Source organism: Orbicella faveolata, unplaced genomic scaffold (assembly GCF_042242905.1).
Source record: "Orbicella faveolata isolate gen_17 unplaced genomic scaffold, um_ofav_v1 contig_1, whole genome shotgun sequence".
NCBI lineage: Eukaryota > Metazoa > Cnidaria > Anthozoa > Scleractinia > Merulinidae > Orbicella > Orbicella faveolata.
This window is the reverse complement of record NW_028301536.1, coordinates 4462070-4481086: the sequence shown is the minus strand read 5'-3', so window position 1 is coordinate 4481086 and position 19017 is coordinate 4462070. Positions and strand designations below refer to the sequence as shown.

The 19017-nt window shown below is 38.4% G+C and overlaps 2 protein-coding genes across 2 annotated transcripts; one reads left to right on the top strand and one right to left on the bottom strand.

The window, feature by feature from the left end:
- Positions 1-400: 400 nt before the first annotated feature.
- Positions 401-7608, bottom strand: LOC110061978 (BRCA2 and CDKN1A-interacting protein-like). The gene is made up of 8 exons (XM_020768848.2): positions 7403-7608; positions 5559-5633; positions 5084-5164; positions 3520-3642; positions 2890-3074; positions 2267-2294; positions 1839-1991; positions 401-1175 (listed from the first exon to the last, which is right to left on the bottom strand). Exons 1-8 carry the CDS (start codon positions 7550-7552, stop codon positions 1002-1004), a joined length of 969 nt encoding a protein of 322 aa, XP_020624507.1. The 5' UTR covers positions 7553-7608; the 3' UTR covers positions 401-1001.
- On the top strand, positions 7601-18617 carry LOC110061989 (CDK2-associated and cullin domain-containing protein 1-like). Its single transcript, XM_089286032.1, has 8 exons — positions 7601-7738; positions 7860-7983; positions 12936-13038; positions 14276-14371; positions 15356-15452; positions 15906-15995; positions 16823-16964; positions 17738-18617. The coding sequence occupies exons 1-8, from the start codon at positions 7690-7692 to the stop codon at positions 17784-17786; spliced, it is 750 nt and encodes a 249-aa protein (XP_089142158.1). The 5' UTR covers positions 7601-7689; the 3' UTR covers positions 17787-18617.
- The last annotated feature ends 400 nt before the right edge of the window (positions 18618-19017 follow it).

Sequence of the window (19017 nt, the reverse complement as noted above, 5' to 3'; positions counted from 1 at the left end):
TGACGGGCAGAGGTTTCATTAACTTTTTCAGCAGGAAGAAAACTGCTTCTCACAGCCATGCAAAACTTTTTCAACTGGACCTCATATGAGCCCAGTAACCGGGCTTGCTCAGATGCCAGGATTAAATTTTGTTTGTTCAAAAGGAAAATTTTGGCACGGTCAACTTGAAGAAGCAAAACCAAAATGAGCCACAAAGTTTGGTTGTAGAAACCGAGATCTTGGCAACCGGGCAGGCCCACCTCATATGAGAACATCAAATTTTTACAAAGGAAATGGTGGAACGAAATTTCAGTAACTGCCGGGGCCAGCCCAGTAAATGGGGCTCATATGAAGCAGCCCTAAAAAGGAGAAAGCATCTGTCTTGAACGGATGTTGGGTCAGAAGAAAAGTGAACCAAAGCAATGACAACTGTGATACTTCATTGTACAACATTTTGCCAGCTGTAAAACTGTGAAAAGTACTGTACATACCACGTACAATTAAAGTTTAGCTTTTGGCCAGCACAATCTATGTATAGAGGAAGATCACTCAGCTTGGTTTCGTTGGGCCATTCCATGTAAGAAACACATACAAGACTACAGTTCATCCAAGTTGAACCATTGGAACAATTCCAGTGTGTATACATATAACTTACTATTTTCTGCTGTTTGCTCTAGAAGATTAGCCTGCGAACACAGACGGATTTGCCGCTTTTGTTTCACATCACCAAAAACAAAAGCTGGAAATCCGTCTGTGTTTGCAGGCTAGCAGCAGTATAGCTGCACAAGTCAAAATCCCCTAAACACAGTGACATATACTGTCTGTGACACAAGTGCAGGGATCCAGGGGGTGTGAAAATTGTCATCAGTGATACATAATAATTTGTAGAATCTGGATGAGAAGCTAATTTGACTAAAAAGAGCACTACCTATAAATAAGTGCACCATGCCATTGATGAAGAACTGATGATTTAAACAGTCCCTCTGGGCAGATATCCATAAATTACTGGTACTCCAAGTCCTTTACTGTGTGAGCAAAGTATTTATGCCTTCTAGTGCCTTATCAAATTTGTCAGCAGAAAGTGCTAAGACAGTTCTATAAGGCTTTAATTCAGAATCATCAGAAGTCCATCTGCCTGCTACAAGAGTTTCATCAGAGTCTGTGCTGGCTGTGTAACTGAACAATAGTTCACTTTCCTGAAAACAAAAGAAAACACTTATCTATTAGTACAAGGGAGCCATTTAACGACATGGATGCTAAAAAGTCCATTATTCAAACTTTTTAACCAGATCAGTTCTTTTAATCTTTTTAGTTGAATATTTCAACTCATGGCATTACAATAAGCCATTGGCAAGTCTGATCTGTTAAGTTGGCATTCACATGCCTTATAATTTACCACTCCTCCATTAGGTGGGATGTACATCACTTAAAGATTTTGTCATAGAAAATTAGCACAATTAATGTCAGAATAGGTATTATGTCATACATGTTTCAAAACAAGTCCATGCCCCCTTTCTTGAATGAAAATGGTTCAATCTGTACGAAAATGAACTTGCAAGTAAAACACATTTTCATGAAAGCTTTGCATGATGACTCATTTTGACTAACTAATTGTTCAGAAACAGCTTAATTATCAATCGCTGGAAAATAATCTTAAATATTTGCTGCTTTTCCATTATTCCTTGCTGATCATGTTTAATCCCCCCTCTACCCCAAAAAGTGCTTTAAAAATTATGGTACTTCAATTTTTGTTAGCTCTTTGTTCAGCAGGTTGTGTTTTTAAGTCGATGGAATTACTTCTAATAATTATTATTATTATTAGTTAATTAATCTTGATCATTAAGAGCTTGCATCCTTACCTTTAGAAACACTTCATCCTCAACATTAATAAAATTCAGTGCACTCGTTGAATCCTTGGTCTTGGCCTTCTTAACCTTTTTCTGTGTTTTTGTCTCAATGTCTTTGTATGTCTTGCATATTATTACAAAATAGGAAAGAGGCATGTCCTGTCCCTAAAATGTGGAAAGAGCACCGTGTCAAATTCATAAGTTGTCTTTTATGAAGTCCCTCGCCCAGCAATGCACCACCATCTCAGCTCCCATATTGTAAATAAATGTAAATCAAATGGGACACTGATCATGAGTCCTGAACCCTGGCTACTCATTCAGTCATTTAACATGATTATATCACATTCGTAAGCTCCGACAAGGGAGCACCTCTCATACAAACAGTCCATGAATCGTGTATATACGTAAAGGGTAAGTACACGGAACAAAACTCATGATACCTTTTTATGGATCTTCTTTAGTTCAGATCTAAAGGAAAGAAAAGGAGGAATCTTTCAATACCAGCTTTCAATCCAAATGGAAATACAGACAATCAATTGTCAATTGGGTATTAAAAATCATTCTCCAAAATACATAGAACTCCGACCATCATTTCACATTGATGTTTCATGGAGGATGGCCAAGAAATCTACCAGTTGAAAATTTATGTAATAATTGCACATATTCTAGTCTACCCACAAGAATTCACTGCTTTTTTGGAGGGATGACATTCTCATTGCCATTCCCATTCTAGTTTTCTTATAATGAGCTCCATAAGGTCTGTCATAGGTTGACACCTATTCCTTGAAGCAGTCATGTAGCCATGATACAGCTACATACAATAAACACCACACAGTGCTCGACTTTCAGGGAAAAACCTTTGGGCCAACTGGTCCCTAAGTTTCCAGATTTAGTCACCAGCAAAAGTATTTCAATCAGTGAAAAGTGTGAAAAGTTAGTTGCCAGTGAAAAAAATTTGGTTGTATTGGCAGCCCCAGTGGTCACAACATAAAGCTCTGCTGCATTTACACTTTCACTAGTATCAAGAATGTTTGACAAGAACATACCTTGATGTTTGACATACCTTAATGTTTTGTAAACAGGTACTGCAATCTGCGGCGGAATATTAATAAAACGTTCGCTGATGAGAAATCCCACAGAATGCGGTCCTTCCATCACCTCTGTAAATTCTGCAGTGTTTTCTTTGGAAGTAAACTCCCGACATTTATCAACCAACAATTTCTTTAGCTGCCTAACAGCATCATTATCCTGTATATTAAATAAAAACAGAAAAGTCATTTTGCATTTCTTATTACATGGCTTGTGTTTGTAGCTGATACAAGACCCACTCTTATTGGCTAATTCTAGGGCATTATTCTCCCATAATGCTCACAGGCTGATTATGGGCCTGCAAAGACAAAGCAGAAAGCCATCTGATACAATAAACAACTTATTAACCTCAAATATTTGGTCTTTACTAAAAAATCTCAAACCTTGGCCTTGCCGTATTGACTGAGTGATTGCAAGGTCAATACACAAAGTCTCAGTTTGAGATTTTCCTGTAAAGACCTCACTCTCAGTTAATAATTAATAAATAAGTAGTTATTTAATCTTCTATATAGTGACTAAATATGTAAGCCGTAAACTAAAATAATTCAGCCCACCTATTAAGAAAGCTTAAAATTTAAGACTAGACTATTTAAAGGTTTCTAACCTGATGTTTTCTAAGGTTCACCACTGTTGTTACTCCAAAGACGTCCTCTTCTGACTCATCATCATCATCATCATTAGTTTTACTTTCACCATTGTTTTCATCATCATCTTCATTATTCACAACCTTTACAATGACAGGATAAATAATCAGCAAAATTATCTTTGACAACTTAGAATTTTTTTTTAATCCAAGTAATTATTTTTAATCTAATGTATTTTTTCAACAAAATTATCGCCAGAATCAATATGCAATTATTACTTCACAATATTGATCATGTCATTTTTGTTATTTACTAATAATAAATTATTATTAATAATAATTATTATTAACTATTTACTTTAGTAGAATTGTACTAGTATATTAATGCAAATGCTGTAATCTGATTGGCTGAGCCATCGAACACTATCAGCCATTATGGTTCACCACTAAATTTTCTCCAATTCTTATTGGCTTAAATTGATCATGTGACGCGATAGTGTTCATACGCGGAGAGACACTATCAACCTATAGTGCCCATCCTAGGAAAATACCCGGATGGATAGTACTCGTCTGTGAAAATATTTCTGTAAACAAGCAGGCTTAAAGAAAGTAAACAATTGACATTGTATTAAAAGGGTTTTTGTTTGTTTTCCTTTTCAAATTTTACATTTGGCTTTCACAGCTTTCATCTAAAAAAGCTGAAATATTCAATACGATTTTTGAACTGGCACGCGGAAGAAAATTTAGTGGTGAACAATAAAGACAATAGAATGTTTATGTCTCGGAACTATCGGTCTGATAGTTACCCCTTGGAAATTTGATGTTCTTAAAACTAGCATATTTGTTTTAAGAACATCAAATTTCCGCGGGGCAACTATCAGCCGATAGTTCCTCGATAGAAACACTGTACTGTTTAATTAGTGTGCAGTGGCTGGAGGTCGTCTAGGAAATAGCGACTTTTTTTTTTTTCACTTTCCCAAAGATTTGGAGGAAATTTTTGATGCAAATGGGTAATTGAATTCCTGAGAAGTCTAAATGAAGGACATTTACAATTTCTTGACTTTTAAAAAAGCTGAAATAATCGAAAAAACTGAAGCACAGGCACACACAACTTCAATTTTAAATGACAATTCAATCCGAGCGATCTTTTTTAGGCGCAAAGTTTAATAAATAGTTAGAAACTGTTACTTGAAGTGAATTTTAGTAAGATTTCTACTTAAACAATTAGATTATCCACTCTCGATTTCTATGAGGTGATAGTTGATTCGGTGTAGCTTCGGCCCCATCAACTATCACCTCATAGAAATCTTGAGCTCATAATCTAATTGTTAAATAGTATCTAATACTCAAAGAAAAACCTGACTCACCTGACGCACAAATTCACCAGTACCCACTTACACTTGGTTGGAGAGAGGCACTACAAGAGTCAAGTGTCTTCCCAAGAATTTAAAACAACAACCTTGTCCAAGGCTCAAACCTGGACCACTTCATCCAGAGTCCAGTACACTGGCTAGCTATTAGACCACTGCATTTCCTACATTCATTCAATTATGGGGCACAAGCTACTTAATATTCAATAGCATACCTTAATCACAGTTGACACCTCAGGCTGTGAAATGATGAGATCACTTAGCTTCGATAGATCCACTGCATTCTTTAAGAATAGCTATACAGTAATATAAGTCATAAGACAGTCATACAGTCAGCTCATCCCAAATAATTTAATATATAATTAATATTAATAATGATAATCATTGATGAGATATACTCAAACCTAGCATGTTTACCAATGTTGTTAATTTCACAGTGTAATACCACTGTAGCATTAAAATTGCTGGTACCCATTTATACACCTGGGTGGAGAGAGGCACTGTGAGAGTAAAGTGTCTTGGCCAAAAACACAACACAATCTACATAGACCTGCATTTGATTTCATCAGTAAAGTCGCATGTCCACGGCCAGGGCTTGAAACCAAAACCACTTGATCTGGAGTTGAGCGCACTGACCATGAAGCCAAGTCCAGTGATTTAAAGGAACTGTCTAGCACTAAATTAGCTCACCTGCTGTAAGAGACACCTTATTCCACTGAAGTCTTCTTCTGTTGGAGGAAATGCTTCAAATTCCACAGGAATCTCCTGCAACAATAATAAAAGGGAATGAACAATATTGAACTTTGTGCACACCCCTTTCTAGTTCTCCCCATGGATGGCTTTTCAGTTTCAGCCCTCCCCCCATCCACATGCACACATACATACATACACACCCCACCACAGGTGGCCCAAGCTCACGATGTGAGGAGTTATAAATTATATTTTTTATCTTTATGCAAACATTCAGCAAAATGTGACATATACAGCCAATATGTACCATTAAATAAAGACCAAGTTTGAATAAGCAAAACGCGGCTCTCGCCTTGCAGCATATGGAGGTGTTGTGTTACAACGGTTTGAATTTACAAAGATTTGTATGGGGAAAATGGTAATCGACATTATAGCTGAAATTGTGATATTTTGGCAATAAAATTGACTCACGTCAATGCGTTGTTGTCTTTTCTATTGTCATCTCACTTCTCAGATTGATTCAAAGCTTTTTAAGTGAGTTATGGATTTTGGGTTTTCCACTCCTAGGAAGAAGTACAGGCTTGACACTCTATTCTGGGTTGCCTGCCGCTTAAAGTGGAAAAAAAACAATTGAAAGCATGCCAACCACCCCAATTCCTATGCAGAATAATATTTGAGGGTTAAATGCCCCCTTTCAGCTGAATTCAAAGCCAAGTTCATCTCCATAGCATATGCTACAAAGCTCTGAATCGTAGCCAGCTAGCCATCCAGAGCCAGTAATTATGCTGCCAGGACCCGCCATGGACACATTCATAGCCAAAGCTGAATGCCGGGCGAACAAATTGACCCTGACCAGGGAAAGGAAGTGCACAGTTCTCAACAGGCAATGTTCTTTGCTCGACTGTTAAAACACGATCTGTCGGCACCATCATACAAAAAACTTACTTCAAATAATGTTATAACTTCTTTGCTACCAAAAAGTGGACAGTTAAAAGACCAAATTTGATTTTAAAAAATCGCATTGAGAACTGTGCATTCCCATTAGTCGTCCGCATGTGTCACGTTTGACTGAACATTCGCATAAAGATAAGAAAATTAATAGCTCCCCACATTGTGGTCTTGGGCTGCCTGTGTCACCACCCCTCCAGAATTTTCTGTATAACTTCATACTTTTCTTTATCATTTTTGGCTTTTGAGCCCTCCCACCCCCACCTACCGTGTTAACCGCATTTTCTAAAGATATGTTGAGCTTTCCAATCTAAGCTTATGTAGTTCCATATGTATTGCAAAATTTCTATTAAGCTTAATGAGACATTCCATTTTTTATCCGCACACCTTCTATGGAAGGCAACCTCTGACACAGTGCCTGTCGGAATATTTATTCAAAGAAGCCGACAAAATTTTAAACCCCTCGGATGCAAACTTCAAAGGTTCTGACAACAAAAATCTAGGGTGTCGGAATCTGCCTTTCCATGGGGGGGTGCGGATAAAAAAAGGAACGTCCCAATGAGCATAGCTTTTGAGCCCCCCCCCCACCCACCCCTTCCCACCTTTTTAACCGCATTTTCTCAGGATATGTTGAGCTTTCCAATGTATGTAGTCACTAGTGCCATATGTATTGCAAAATTTATGTTAAGCTTAATGAGCATAGCTACACCATTGCCTCCACGTGTGAATTGAGCTAAATGTGAATGCATGTGTGTGCAACCAAACACGTGAAATCTGTAATCATCTGCAATCCTCAAATCAGCTCCAATGCAAGTGCACGTGTTTTCCGTTAGCTTCATGGAAACCGTACAAGAACACGGAGATCGAACAAGTCTATAAGAGTAATAAATTCAAACCATATTCTCGTCAAAGCTTTCATCTGATGCGTCTGTATTTGCCTCTGAAGATGAGTCATCGTCACTTTCTTGATCGCTATTATCTTGCCTCCTTTTCTCGCCTTTTTGCAATGCTTGACTCGCTGCCTCGTCAGAATCCGAATCCGCCATCTTGAATTATCTCGCTCGCCCCATTCCTCACTCCAAAAGTAGAAAGAACAAAATGGCGGGCGACAGTTGAGCTGCAGCCAAAAAGATTGTCATGCTTGTAAAAGCGTATTTTGGAAGGTTTGGAAAAGTCTGTCAACATGACCACTGAGAGTGTTGTAGAAATCCCACAACTCAGACTATCAAGAGGTAAAACAGTACAGAAAGTGGCAAAAAAGCGCTAAATAATGTCGGAAGCCCATTTTGTTTTTACTTTTTCCTTAATTATCAACTTAAGTTTGTGTCTTTTTTGTTGTTGTTTTTGCCGTAGTTACGTCTGTAAATGATGAAGATTATGCCTCTCTTCATTGGCCAAAGCTAGAAGGTGCGATTCAATTAATATTACAACAGAATCCTGGCGAATTTATTCCGATTTCGTACGAAGAAATGTACAGGTAAGCTACAACCCCGACTCATATCAGTAAGCAATTTATATTTAACTTTATTTATTTAAGTTTGCAAGGGTATATTATTTCGTGACAACTGTTTTTCTCGAGTGGTGTGTTTTTTTTATACATATCGTCATAAGTACGCTGTTGTACGTTATGCTAGCATTTTTTCGAGCATTTTAGTGAGGCAAAAGCATTAAGCAATATTCGAGCATTCTAGTGGCATTTTCCCGGAAAATTAATTGTTTTCCAGGTCCAGAAAATAAAATAAAAATTATTTTTACGAGAAAATGAGGACTTAATTTGAAATTGAAAAAAATTCAAAATGCCACCCTAATACAGCTGAGTGGAGACTGAGGAGAGGTTAGTGGCAGTCAAATCAAATTAAAAGATCATTCAGAGAATCTTTTGGTGTATTAAAACTATTAAAAACGTTGTGTTATACTACGCATAAGTTTTTGTTTTTTTAAGCACCCTGTCTGTTGTGTTAAAACGTTAAAATTATTAAAATTTAAGAAACCCTATATATGAGCACTAACCGAGCATTTTAGAGACTTTTTGGGAAGAGACCGAGCGTTTTCCTGGGAAAAATGGAGCATTAAGGTGGAGCATTTTAGTGGGAAAATAAAAGCATAATATACATAATATATATAATATACATCATAAGTGATCTCAATGGGCCATTACTTTTCTGGGGAGGTACAATTCAAAGCTCCTCAATAGGGGGTGGGGGTATTAAATGGAATGGCCCAATTTATTGCATGCAATGAACTGCTGTTGTTTAACAGCTGTGCATGTTTTTAAAAGTATAAAAATTTAAAGTACAATTTTATAAATAGCTGTATTTTATATGTAAATGCTGATTGCCAATTAATACCAGTGATCCAACCGCCGACCGGTTAGCTCAGTGGTAGAGCACCGGACTAGCGTGCGGGAGGTCGCAGGTTCAAACCCCGACCGGACCAACACTCAGGGTCTTTAAATAATTGAGGAGAAAGTGCTGCCTTTGTAATGACATCTGCAAATGGTTAGACTTTCTAGTCTTCTCGGATAAGGACGATAAACCATAGCCCCATCTCACAACTCTTCAATATTAATTCTGTGGGACGTAAAAGAACCCACACACTAATCGAAAAGAGTAGGGGACGTAGTTCCCGGTGTGGTGGTCTATCTCTCATCTGATGGTTAAATGCTCGGAGATATTAGCTGCATAAGCTACTCTGAAATCCGAGGGTAAATAAAGTGATGTATGTATGTATGTATATGTAGTGATCACTGATTGGCCTTTCAGGTTAAATAAAGTCTTTTATTTATTTATTTATTTAAAAACTTTGCCAAAACAAACCAATCCATGGTTTGTCTTAGCCATAGTTTTTAGAGGGGAATGGTTATGAAGCCCAGCAAACATCAAAGGAGCAAACAAAGAGGCCAAGATATTTGTTGGAAGGTCCACGACCATGCATAATCTTTTGTTTTGAGCTCTTACACCATTTGTTAGTTCCTCATTACGGAGCAAACAACTATTGTGTTTTGTGCATGGTCAAGGCCGAAAAAGCGAACAGAAACATTACAACAAGGTTTTATAACCATTCCCCTCTATTAACTATGTCTTAGCAGATGTTTGCCAGGGAGGAGTGGGTAGTAAGCCAAAAGAACATCTGATGTATACGTGCAAAATGAGCATGCGTCATAATTCAGTGACGCATTCTCATGGCACAAGAGAAATAAGCTTAAATTTGCCTTCCCAGAAATACTCCATTGTCCTCCTGGTTCCTACTGACCCCTGTTACCATCTGTAAGTATAACCAGACACAGAGCAGCACAACACTGAGGGATAGTAATTGTTACTGAGTTTAGGAAAATCAATATTTAGATCTTGGATCTCAGTCTTAGAGTAAATAAACAAGGCTGTGGAGCAGACTTTGTTTACACATTTGAAGAAGCTAGTCATAAAAGGGGATAAGTGACGATTTTGGTTGCTTTTCTTTTTTCTTGCTCCAAATTAGCTGAATTTTTGCATGTGGTCTTCAATGTAATAGAAAAACGTGTTCCTGTATTTTTGCCGCTGGTTTTTGCTTTGTTTTCGAGTTAAAACGTAGGCAAAAAACTTGGCTTTTCCTAGCCATGTCTTTAGGAGTTTATTTGTTGAACAGCAAACAGGTAGACTGTTTATAGTGTATGAAGTCAAAACCAAATCCCACAGCATATAGAGCGGAAATCTGGAAACGGATTGTTTACACCGGTTATTGTGACGTCAACACAACACGTGAATCGATCGAGCGTCAAACGAAATGCCATCAAACAAAAAAGAGATGTGCCGCATTAGAGCTCTGTCAACTAATATCTTAAGCATTGTTTTAAAGTACCTTGTGTGCCTACCTGGTGGTTGAGAGGCATCATAAAGCCTCGATAAACCCGTAAGTCATCAGCACGTTTTAAAGAATCAAAATGTGTTCTGAAACTTCGAAGGCAGCTGATATACCGTAATCGTGTTATCGGCGTTCGAAGTCAGATCGAGCCAGGTAGCAAAGTCCAAGAGCAGTTCTTGCCCAAGAAAAATACCCTCTGGTGAGTTGTGGCCCATTTGCCAAGCGTTGCTAGCGTCAAAGTTTGGAAAGCGAGAACTGGTTTTAGACTTATAAAATTTGTCTTGTATCGACCGCCATGTCTTCCCGCGCACGAGGTGTAAAGACCCTTCCCGGCATGCATTGCGATTACGTTCTGCGGACGTTTCTTGAACTGGTAACTAGATTTAAACATAATAATGGCCAGCAAGTGGCGATCGATTGTAACAGATCTGTGATCCAGTTTGTGTTGATTTTATTTCAAATCGGCATGATTTGTAGTGTTTTGAGCTTCTGGGATCAGGGGACATGCAGATGTATGGAGACCCGTACGTTGCGCAGAAGGGTTAATCTGTTAATCTGTCAGCCCTATTTATAGAGCGTTTTCACGTGGAGTCATCAAATTCTTAAATCCAAAACTAAACAGCCGCCAAAGTTGTTATCCTCATCAGGCATAAGAGGTACCAGCGCATTTTGAACTTGGAAGTTATGGCGGTGCGTGACATCAAGCTACGATCGCGTTTGTCGAAAACTATGTTTTATCTCGTGATTTTTTAGCCATTGAAGACGTTGCCGTATTTGAAAAAGTGTCTATTGAAATGTTTATTTGTTTCATTTTATTTTTATTTACACCTTTTTTTGACCTGAAATCAGCATTTTTGAGCTTATACGTTGCGTGAAATTACCATTTTCAGGAGCCCATCATGGGCTCCTACCATTTTGCTGTTTTCTAAGTGAAACCAACATCCTTGCCGTCACGCGTTAACGTCAAATTAACATTTTAACCTATTTAGACCTGAAATCAACATCATCGAGCTTATCCGCTGCGTAAAATTGACATTTTGCTGGTTTCTAAGTGAAACCAACATCCTTGCCGTCACGCGTCAACGTGAAATCAACATTTAAACCTTTTTTGACCTAAAAGCAACATTTTTGAGCTTGTACGTTGCGTGGAATTGACATTTTGCTGGTTTCTAAGAGAAATCAACCTCCTTGCCGTCACGCGTTAACGCGAAATCAACATTTTAACCTATTTAGACCTGAAATCAACATCATTGAGCTTATGCGCTGCGTGAAATTGACATTTTGCTGGTTTCTAAGTGAAACCAACATCCTTGCCGTCACGCGTCAACGTGAAATCAACATTTAAACCTTTTTTGACCTAAAAGCAACATTTTTGAGCTTATACGTTGCGTGGAATTGACATTTTGCTGGTTTCTAAGAGAAATCAACCTCCTTGCCGTCACGCGTTAACGCGAAATCAACATTTTAACCTATTTAGACCTGAAATCAACATCATTGAGCTTATGCACTGCGTGAAATTGACATTTTGCTGGTTTCTAAGTGAAACCAACATCCTTTCCGTCACGCGTCAACGTGAAATCAACATTTAAACCTTTTTTGACCTAAAATCAACATTTTTGAGCTTATACGTTGCGTGAAATTGACATTTTGCTGCTTTCTAAGTGAGATCAAAGTCCCTGCAGTCGCGGCGGGCCGATCCTTTGTTATGATAAACCGAGGCGAGACTTCGACTTATAACAAAGGCTTGGCTTGGTTATTATAACAAAGGATCGGCTCTGTTTATCATAACAAAGGCCCGGCTTCGTTTATTTGCAGCCTCGGCGGGAAAAGGGCGTTAGGTATTTTAATCAAAAGTGAACTTTGTCGAAAACGCTCCAAATTTCGCATAGAGTTTTGTTTAGGTGTGTTTAGCAATGTCCCGTAGTTTTTGCGCTAAACCTTGCTTCGTTTTCAGGATATTGCATATGCAAAAAACCACTCGGTTTTCCTAGCGGCGTCTTTATAAAGCGAAGCAAAAACCAGCGGCAAAAATACAGGAACACGTTTTTCTATTACATTGAAGACCACATGCAAAAATTCAGCTAATTTGGAGCAAGAAAAAAGAAAAGCAACCAAAATCGTCACTTATCCCCTTTTATGACTAGCTTCTTCATTTTTTCTTTACTGGTAAATATTTTTATTTAACAACTGCATCGCTAAAATGGAGGTTGGGTGCCTGAGACATCCAGGAGCGTCCACTATTGGCAGTCAGCTCCTAGATGAAGACTGCTACCATGGCTGGCAAATCCTGGCAACCCAGCCATGAGCCCCTACACAGTAAGAGGAACAGGCACCCATCACACTGTTGGAACAGTGGAAAGAGGGAGGGAAAGGGGTGGGAGGGGAACTGCCTGAGCAATGAGCTGCCGCACTACAAAAAATGCCAGAAAACGCCTCCTGTGCATACGCCAGGCTACAATCCATGAGCACCTGGAATTCCGACACATACACATGTGTCGACACCACTGACTACCAGGGGAATTCAAGTGCTTTTTGTTGTTAACTCCATTAAATTGCATTTAACTGCATTTTGCTTTCTTGACTACTTAGCACTGTGTACAAGTGTGTGTGCCAACAATATGCCGATAAAATGTACTGCAACCTTATTGAACTTGTAACTTCCTATCTCAAACGTGTTGCAGAAGAACTACAGGTAAATAACTGTTTACAAGTGTAATCAACATTATAATTATATCTCTCAGTTAGTAAATGTGCTGTGATTGGTCAATTTCGCTGGCTGTATTCTACTGTTCAGACCGCTAAAATTTAAAGCTGCTTTTGTTTGCCAAAATGTTTCGTGATTTATTGCCAAGTGTTCTTAACTTTTTTAGCAAGTAAAAGTTTAAAACTTTCTTTTACTTCTGAAATTTTATTAAATATTAAAACCTGCTAAGGACCTAAGAGTCACTTAACAACGATTTCAAATTGAGTCGTTTTGCTTTCAACATTCATCAGAAATTTAAAACAGTTTTGCACGAATAGAAATAACTATTGTTCCCGAATCCCGCAGACACACAGTAAAAATATAATAAATATATTACTAACCTCGTCTTCTTGCTCAGTACTGTAAGTTATGGATCCTCATTTGAGGGGAAAAAATGTGGTCCATGGCTTACAGTACAGTAGACTTATTAGTATTTGCCAAATGACTAGCTGTTCAAAATAAATATTTATATTGTGAAACTAAATGAAGCCACTTTTACATTACATTCATTGAGACACTGGCCAGGGTCGATTATCTTATTTGAAATATCAGTATTTTCTTTTTTCAAGCAAAAGCTACATGTGTTAATAACAAGTGAGAAAAAACTGGCAAAGAGATAGCAACAAAAATAAAAGAGCTCTCTCTTCTGACAACTAATCTAACCCAGGGTCTAGAGGTTGGCTAGGCCTAACAGATGACCTCAAATTGTAACTGAGAAATTATTTACTGATCAAAACATGTTTCTTTTAACAACTGATGTAGCATGTTATCTGCTATCAACAGAAATCCATTATAGAATCACCTGATGTGTTTACCATCATGATCATGTGTAACAGAAGTGTGTTGCTCCCCTCTTTGGAAAACCAAAAACAGGCGCCCTCTGAAAATCTCAGAAGCAAAAAGTTCTTCAATAATAGTACCAGAAGTTTTTCTACGATTAGAGCCCCTTCACAAAGCTAGGTCCTCTAAGATTTATCCCAGCATGGTCTGGTACCCCAAAAGGTCCCTATGTAACCCACCAGTGTCCCTTACCATACCCAAGTCCTGTACTCTCATCGTCCCCTTATCAATCAGGGCCTTCTCTCCAACAGAGCCCTACTGTTAAACTGCTAGTAAATCCGCTTATAAGTGTGCAATTTAAAATGTTCCAAATCTACAGTGTTATTTTGCTTGTTGGAATTCTTAGATGACACCAGCAGAAGCTTATCTTGAGAAGTTTAACTTTGCAATGGCACAATTCTTTCAAGCAGTTAGTGGCATAGTGGCCATCTTCAGCTACATGGTAAGGACTGGTCTTTCTAGATAGACAAAATGAAGGTAGAAAATACTTTAGTGTTGAATTAATATATCAAATATGAAAGACCGTGTTTGACCACTTTTCCAAAAAGCAAGAGAGAGTTGAAAATACGAGTCTTGAGTGTTTGATATATCTTCTCAATCAAAATTTAAATTAAGGAGAAAATGGAGAAAGAAAATCGTAAAAATCTGTGCTAATTAAGATCAGATATCCAAACATTGTCACGGTCATGATTTCCTTTGTTTAAACGTGATGAATTATTAATGAGTTTGAGAAGCACATTTTGTAGCCAAGGATGTGTAAAATTGGAATAGACAGCAGTTTGTATTCTAGTACAATCTTGGTTGTCTCATATCATTCCATTGTGAACAAGGACTCACATTACAGCATGTTTTCTGTAATTTCATAAACCTGACCAACATGACATTCCATATTTCATGGCATGCATTAATTTTTTAGCAGGGTAATGAAACATAATTCTACCTGCAGTTGTTAAGTACCTTTGTACCAGTTAAAGCCTGCTGTAAGGATTTGATTCAATACCCTCCTTCCATTAAGTGCCTCCTTTCTAATAAGCACTCCTCTTGAATGCCATATTTGCAATAGGCACCCCTGTTCCATTTAGTATCCTGTGGTGATGGTGACATCCCAGACACAAACATGATGGCATGAATGAATTATGAAGTTTGCTTTCTTATCTGAACATAATGTTTAATGTTCTGACCATCAAAGCCCCTACTGTTGTTTTTCATTTAAGTATTGTAGGTACCCCATAATTTCAGGTATATACATTTTTTAAAAAAATGTATTTTCATTACAGAACCCTGTCCCTCATAAGTCCCCTTCTCTCCAATAATCACCCTACTTTGAGCTACCAAAAGTACATTCATTTGGCACCCTAGGTGCTAAATGAAATCATTCCTAACAGTAAAACTTTGTTTTTTATTATTTCCAAACATTTTCCTGTAGAACCGATTTTATGTTATACCAAAGCTTCACACTGATTTGAAGACAGAACTGTGGAAACTCTTCACAAATCTTGTTGCTGACAATACATTACTCTTTGGTAAGTTTCAATGCTCTTTGACCCCACAGGTTGACCAATATATCATTTCTCTGTAAAGTATGTAGAACCTCTTTTTAGGTTTGCCTATGCTGCCTGAGCTGCCCCAGAGACTTAACAGACATGATTAACAGATTAAATGGTCAACTCAGTTTAAACAAAACTTGTTTTCTCTGCATGGAAATTTACAAGCTTGAAAAGTAGGATTTCAATCATCTCTGAAATTTTGAAAACTGTGCTCTATTTGGCCTAAACCTATCCTTTTTTTTTTCTTCAGAAGCTTTTTTTTTTACTATAATAAATGTAAGTTATTGTTTGCAAACATTTCTCCAGTACAAGGCTTTGAAGACATTGTTGCATGTAGTCAGTTTCTTTTCTTTTGTCAGCTGCATGACTGGTATTTCTATGAGGAAAATTTGACTGTTAATTACTCAAAAGAGCTTTGTTCCTTTACAGAAGTGATCGAGCAGGTGTCGTCCAGGCCATTTGGGGTGGACCCACAGGTCATGATGTCCATTATCAAAGGACTCTACTCACTGAAACCAGGTTTGTATACGGTGTTACTGAAATCTGGAAGTTATGGTTGACTGGTTAGTGCGCTGGACTCAGATCAAGTGGTCCAACTTTGAACCCTGGCTGGGACAAGACACTTAACTCTCACTGTGCCTCTCTCCACCCAGGTTTACAAATGGGTACCGGTGTGTAGAATGCTGGGGATAACACTGCAATGGACTTAGCATCCCATTTGGCAGGGACTAGAAATGCTCTTAGTTGTTTCAAGTGCATGAATGGAAACCATAGGCACTCAGTGGGCTGCTAGACTCTTCTGTAGACTTTACCTTACTGAAACCCCCAGCTTCAAACTGAACTCAAGAGATCTTTTTCATCTCTCTAAATTTTGTGATTAGAACTGCAAGTAGTGCACTCACTCTTTGCTTGTATATCTCTGGCAAGGGGGGTTGCAGGGAATTTGCAAAGGAGGTCCAAGATAGGGCCCAAATTGGCTGGCAGATGGGGTTCACATTCTCTAGGATACCAACGATAATAAGACATTTCACCCCACTGGTCCCTTGAGCTGAAATGAATGAAGCAAAGTTTGTCTAAATTTATTTGTAATCACAAGGAGAAATCTTCTGTGGCATATTTGACTTGTTTCACACTTAACATGCTGCCAAAATGATGTGACACAGGGAAAATAGAAAAACCCCATTGATTTTGCACTTGTTTTACAGAACTAACAGTTAAACTGATTTCCTTTTGCTCAATTTTTGGGGCTCATTTGCCACCCTTACTTCACTTAGAAGGAGTGAAGTGGTGTTTATTTGCATCTTTCACAACTGAAATTGTGCAGTTCTAATTTGTATTTTTTTCAGAATTTTCTACACGCAATCCAGTATTGTTTGCAAGATTCATTCCCAACCTTTTACCTCCAACACAATGTGATCAACTACCAAGTATAATTCAAGAGGACCGTTTGTTACAAGAGAACCTGGTAACTAGTCAGGGCTTCACTAGGTATGAGTTACTTTGTGTCACAGGCCAACCAGCCTTTAACTTTCTGTTAGGTTCTAGGTCAAAACTCCCCTAGACAAATTTTATATGGGACAAGCTCAGCACATTTTAAGAGAAAGGTACATGTAGCCTGTTTTCTTTTCCTTACAAGAAGTTGTTGTCATTTGTGAATTAATTATTTTCTGCCCACTCTTGAGAGAGCATTTGTCTTGGGGACCTTTTGACCAGATACCTAAGTTTCTGTTAATAGCAAAGTAATATAGGGTAAAACATCTTAAAACAAAGGATTTTATTAACCAGAAAGGGTTTTAGCAACCCTTTGCCCTAAGCTGAGATACCTTGGTTCCAGGGATTTTCCCTTAGATTTTATTTCTTGCCTTGACTGTTACGAAGGCTGTTTTGTGGGTGGGGGTCAGGAGACAGGTGGAAGCCCGAGAGAATAGGGGGTGGGAGGGGTATGGGAGACAGGAGTTGCAGGAAGAGGGAGTGCTTAGAGGGCTGGAAGTGGGGACGAAATGCAAAACACTAAGTTTCTTCAAGTATCAATGTGTTAGAATACTATCGAAAACATGAACCCAACAATGTAATTTGACTTGCATTTGGTGTCCTCCAGGGCTTAAGAGGTGCGTTTTGCAGCCAATGCGTTGACCTGTATATTAGCAGAAGCGATCCATGGAAATATGGAAATATGGAAATATCAAATATGAACAGAGTCTTTGTTACCTAATCAAAATGGGAACAAGACACTGAAATCTCATTTTCATTTTCTCCTTCAGGGAAGACACAGGCAAGAAAAGAAGAGGTGAAGATTTTCACGGCAGATAAAAAGATAATCAAATGAGCGAACTCGAATATATCTGGAGGCGGATGAACGTCGAGAAGGGAACTGGGACTAAGAAGGAAATAACCAGCTGTCCCTTGCATGTTCATGCCATATCAGCGGATTCACCCATGGAAGGGACGATTCAGTGTAGCATATACTAAGACTTCAGTGCAAACATTATGGTAGTTGAAATCTTTTTTATTGGTTAATACACAAGAGGTCAAACATGTCGTTTTCTGCCCCTTGCATGGCCCCTCTTCCAAGCAAAATATTTCCTTAATCATCCAGAACGATGGAGACCTGTTTGAGACGTTTTTGAATAATTTTCTTAAGCAGAAGCCTGAATCTTTTTTATTCTCCTTACTAGCTGTGAAGATTCCTGTTAATGTTTGATTTGAGAATTTGGTTTCACATCAGCGTGCCGAGGTAAAGTGCGAATTAAGTACGGGTTGCGAAATAATGCTTTGCAATGTGGATGAATGAAGTATGTTGGTGAACAATAGACTAACAATGAGATGAATTTGTAAAAAAAATGAAACAGTCTTTCTTGTGAGCAGTCATCTTAAAAGCCAGAGGGATATTCCCAGATTTTTGGGTCCCCAAAGGGTCTTTAAGGCCCCGGGTGCTCAGTTATTGCATAATCTGGGCGGATACTTCCAAAATTTGCGGGAATTCCCCAGGGACTCTTTAAAACACCGGGTGCTCAGTGCCGCATTGCGCGCAAGATGGCCTCAGGTTTCAGAAATTTGGCGCGAAATGTTTTTGCTTTTGGTTGGATGTAAGAGTTTAATTTATTTCATACAAAATATAAATAAACAATGTTGCAACCAGGACATTTAACAGTAGGCTTACAAAGAAAGGAAATGAAGCTAAAAAAAGAATACGAGCCAGTAATTGTGTCGAATATAATGTGTAAAAACTAAACTAAATATATTCAAACGCGAAAAGTATCGTACATTATTATATGGCCAGCTCCGTGAGCGGGCAAGATGAATCAAATCCTACGCTGTGATTGGCTACGCGAGCGGGTAAGATGGAGCTATCTTGCCCGCTCGGGAGTGCCCGCCGTGTCCCGCAAGAAAAATTTCCCCGAAAGCCATATAATAAATCCTTTATTGACCAAGCTTTTTCGGTCAAGATGACTGGATATTGGCCTCGTTCTTTTTTTTTGCATGTTTATGGACCTCGACTCCGTCTCGGTCCACGCAAAAAAAGAACTTGGCCAATATCCAG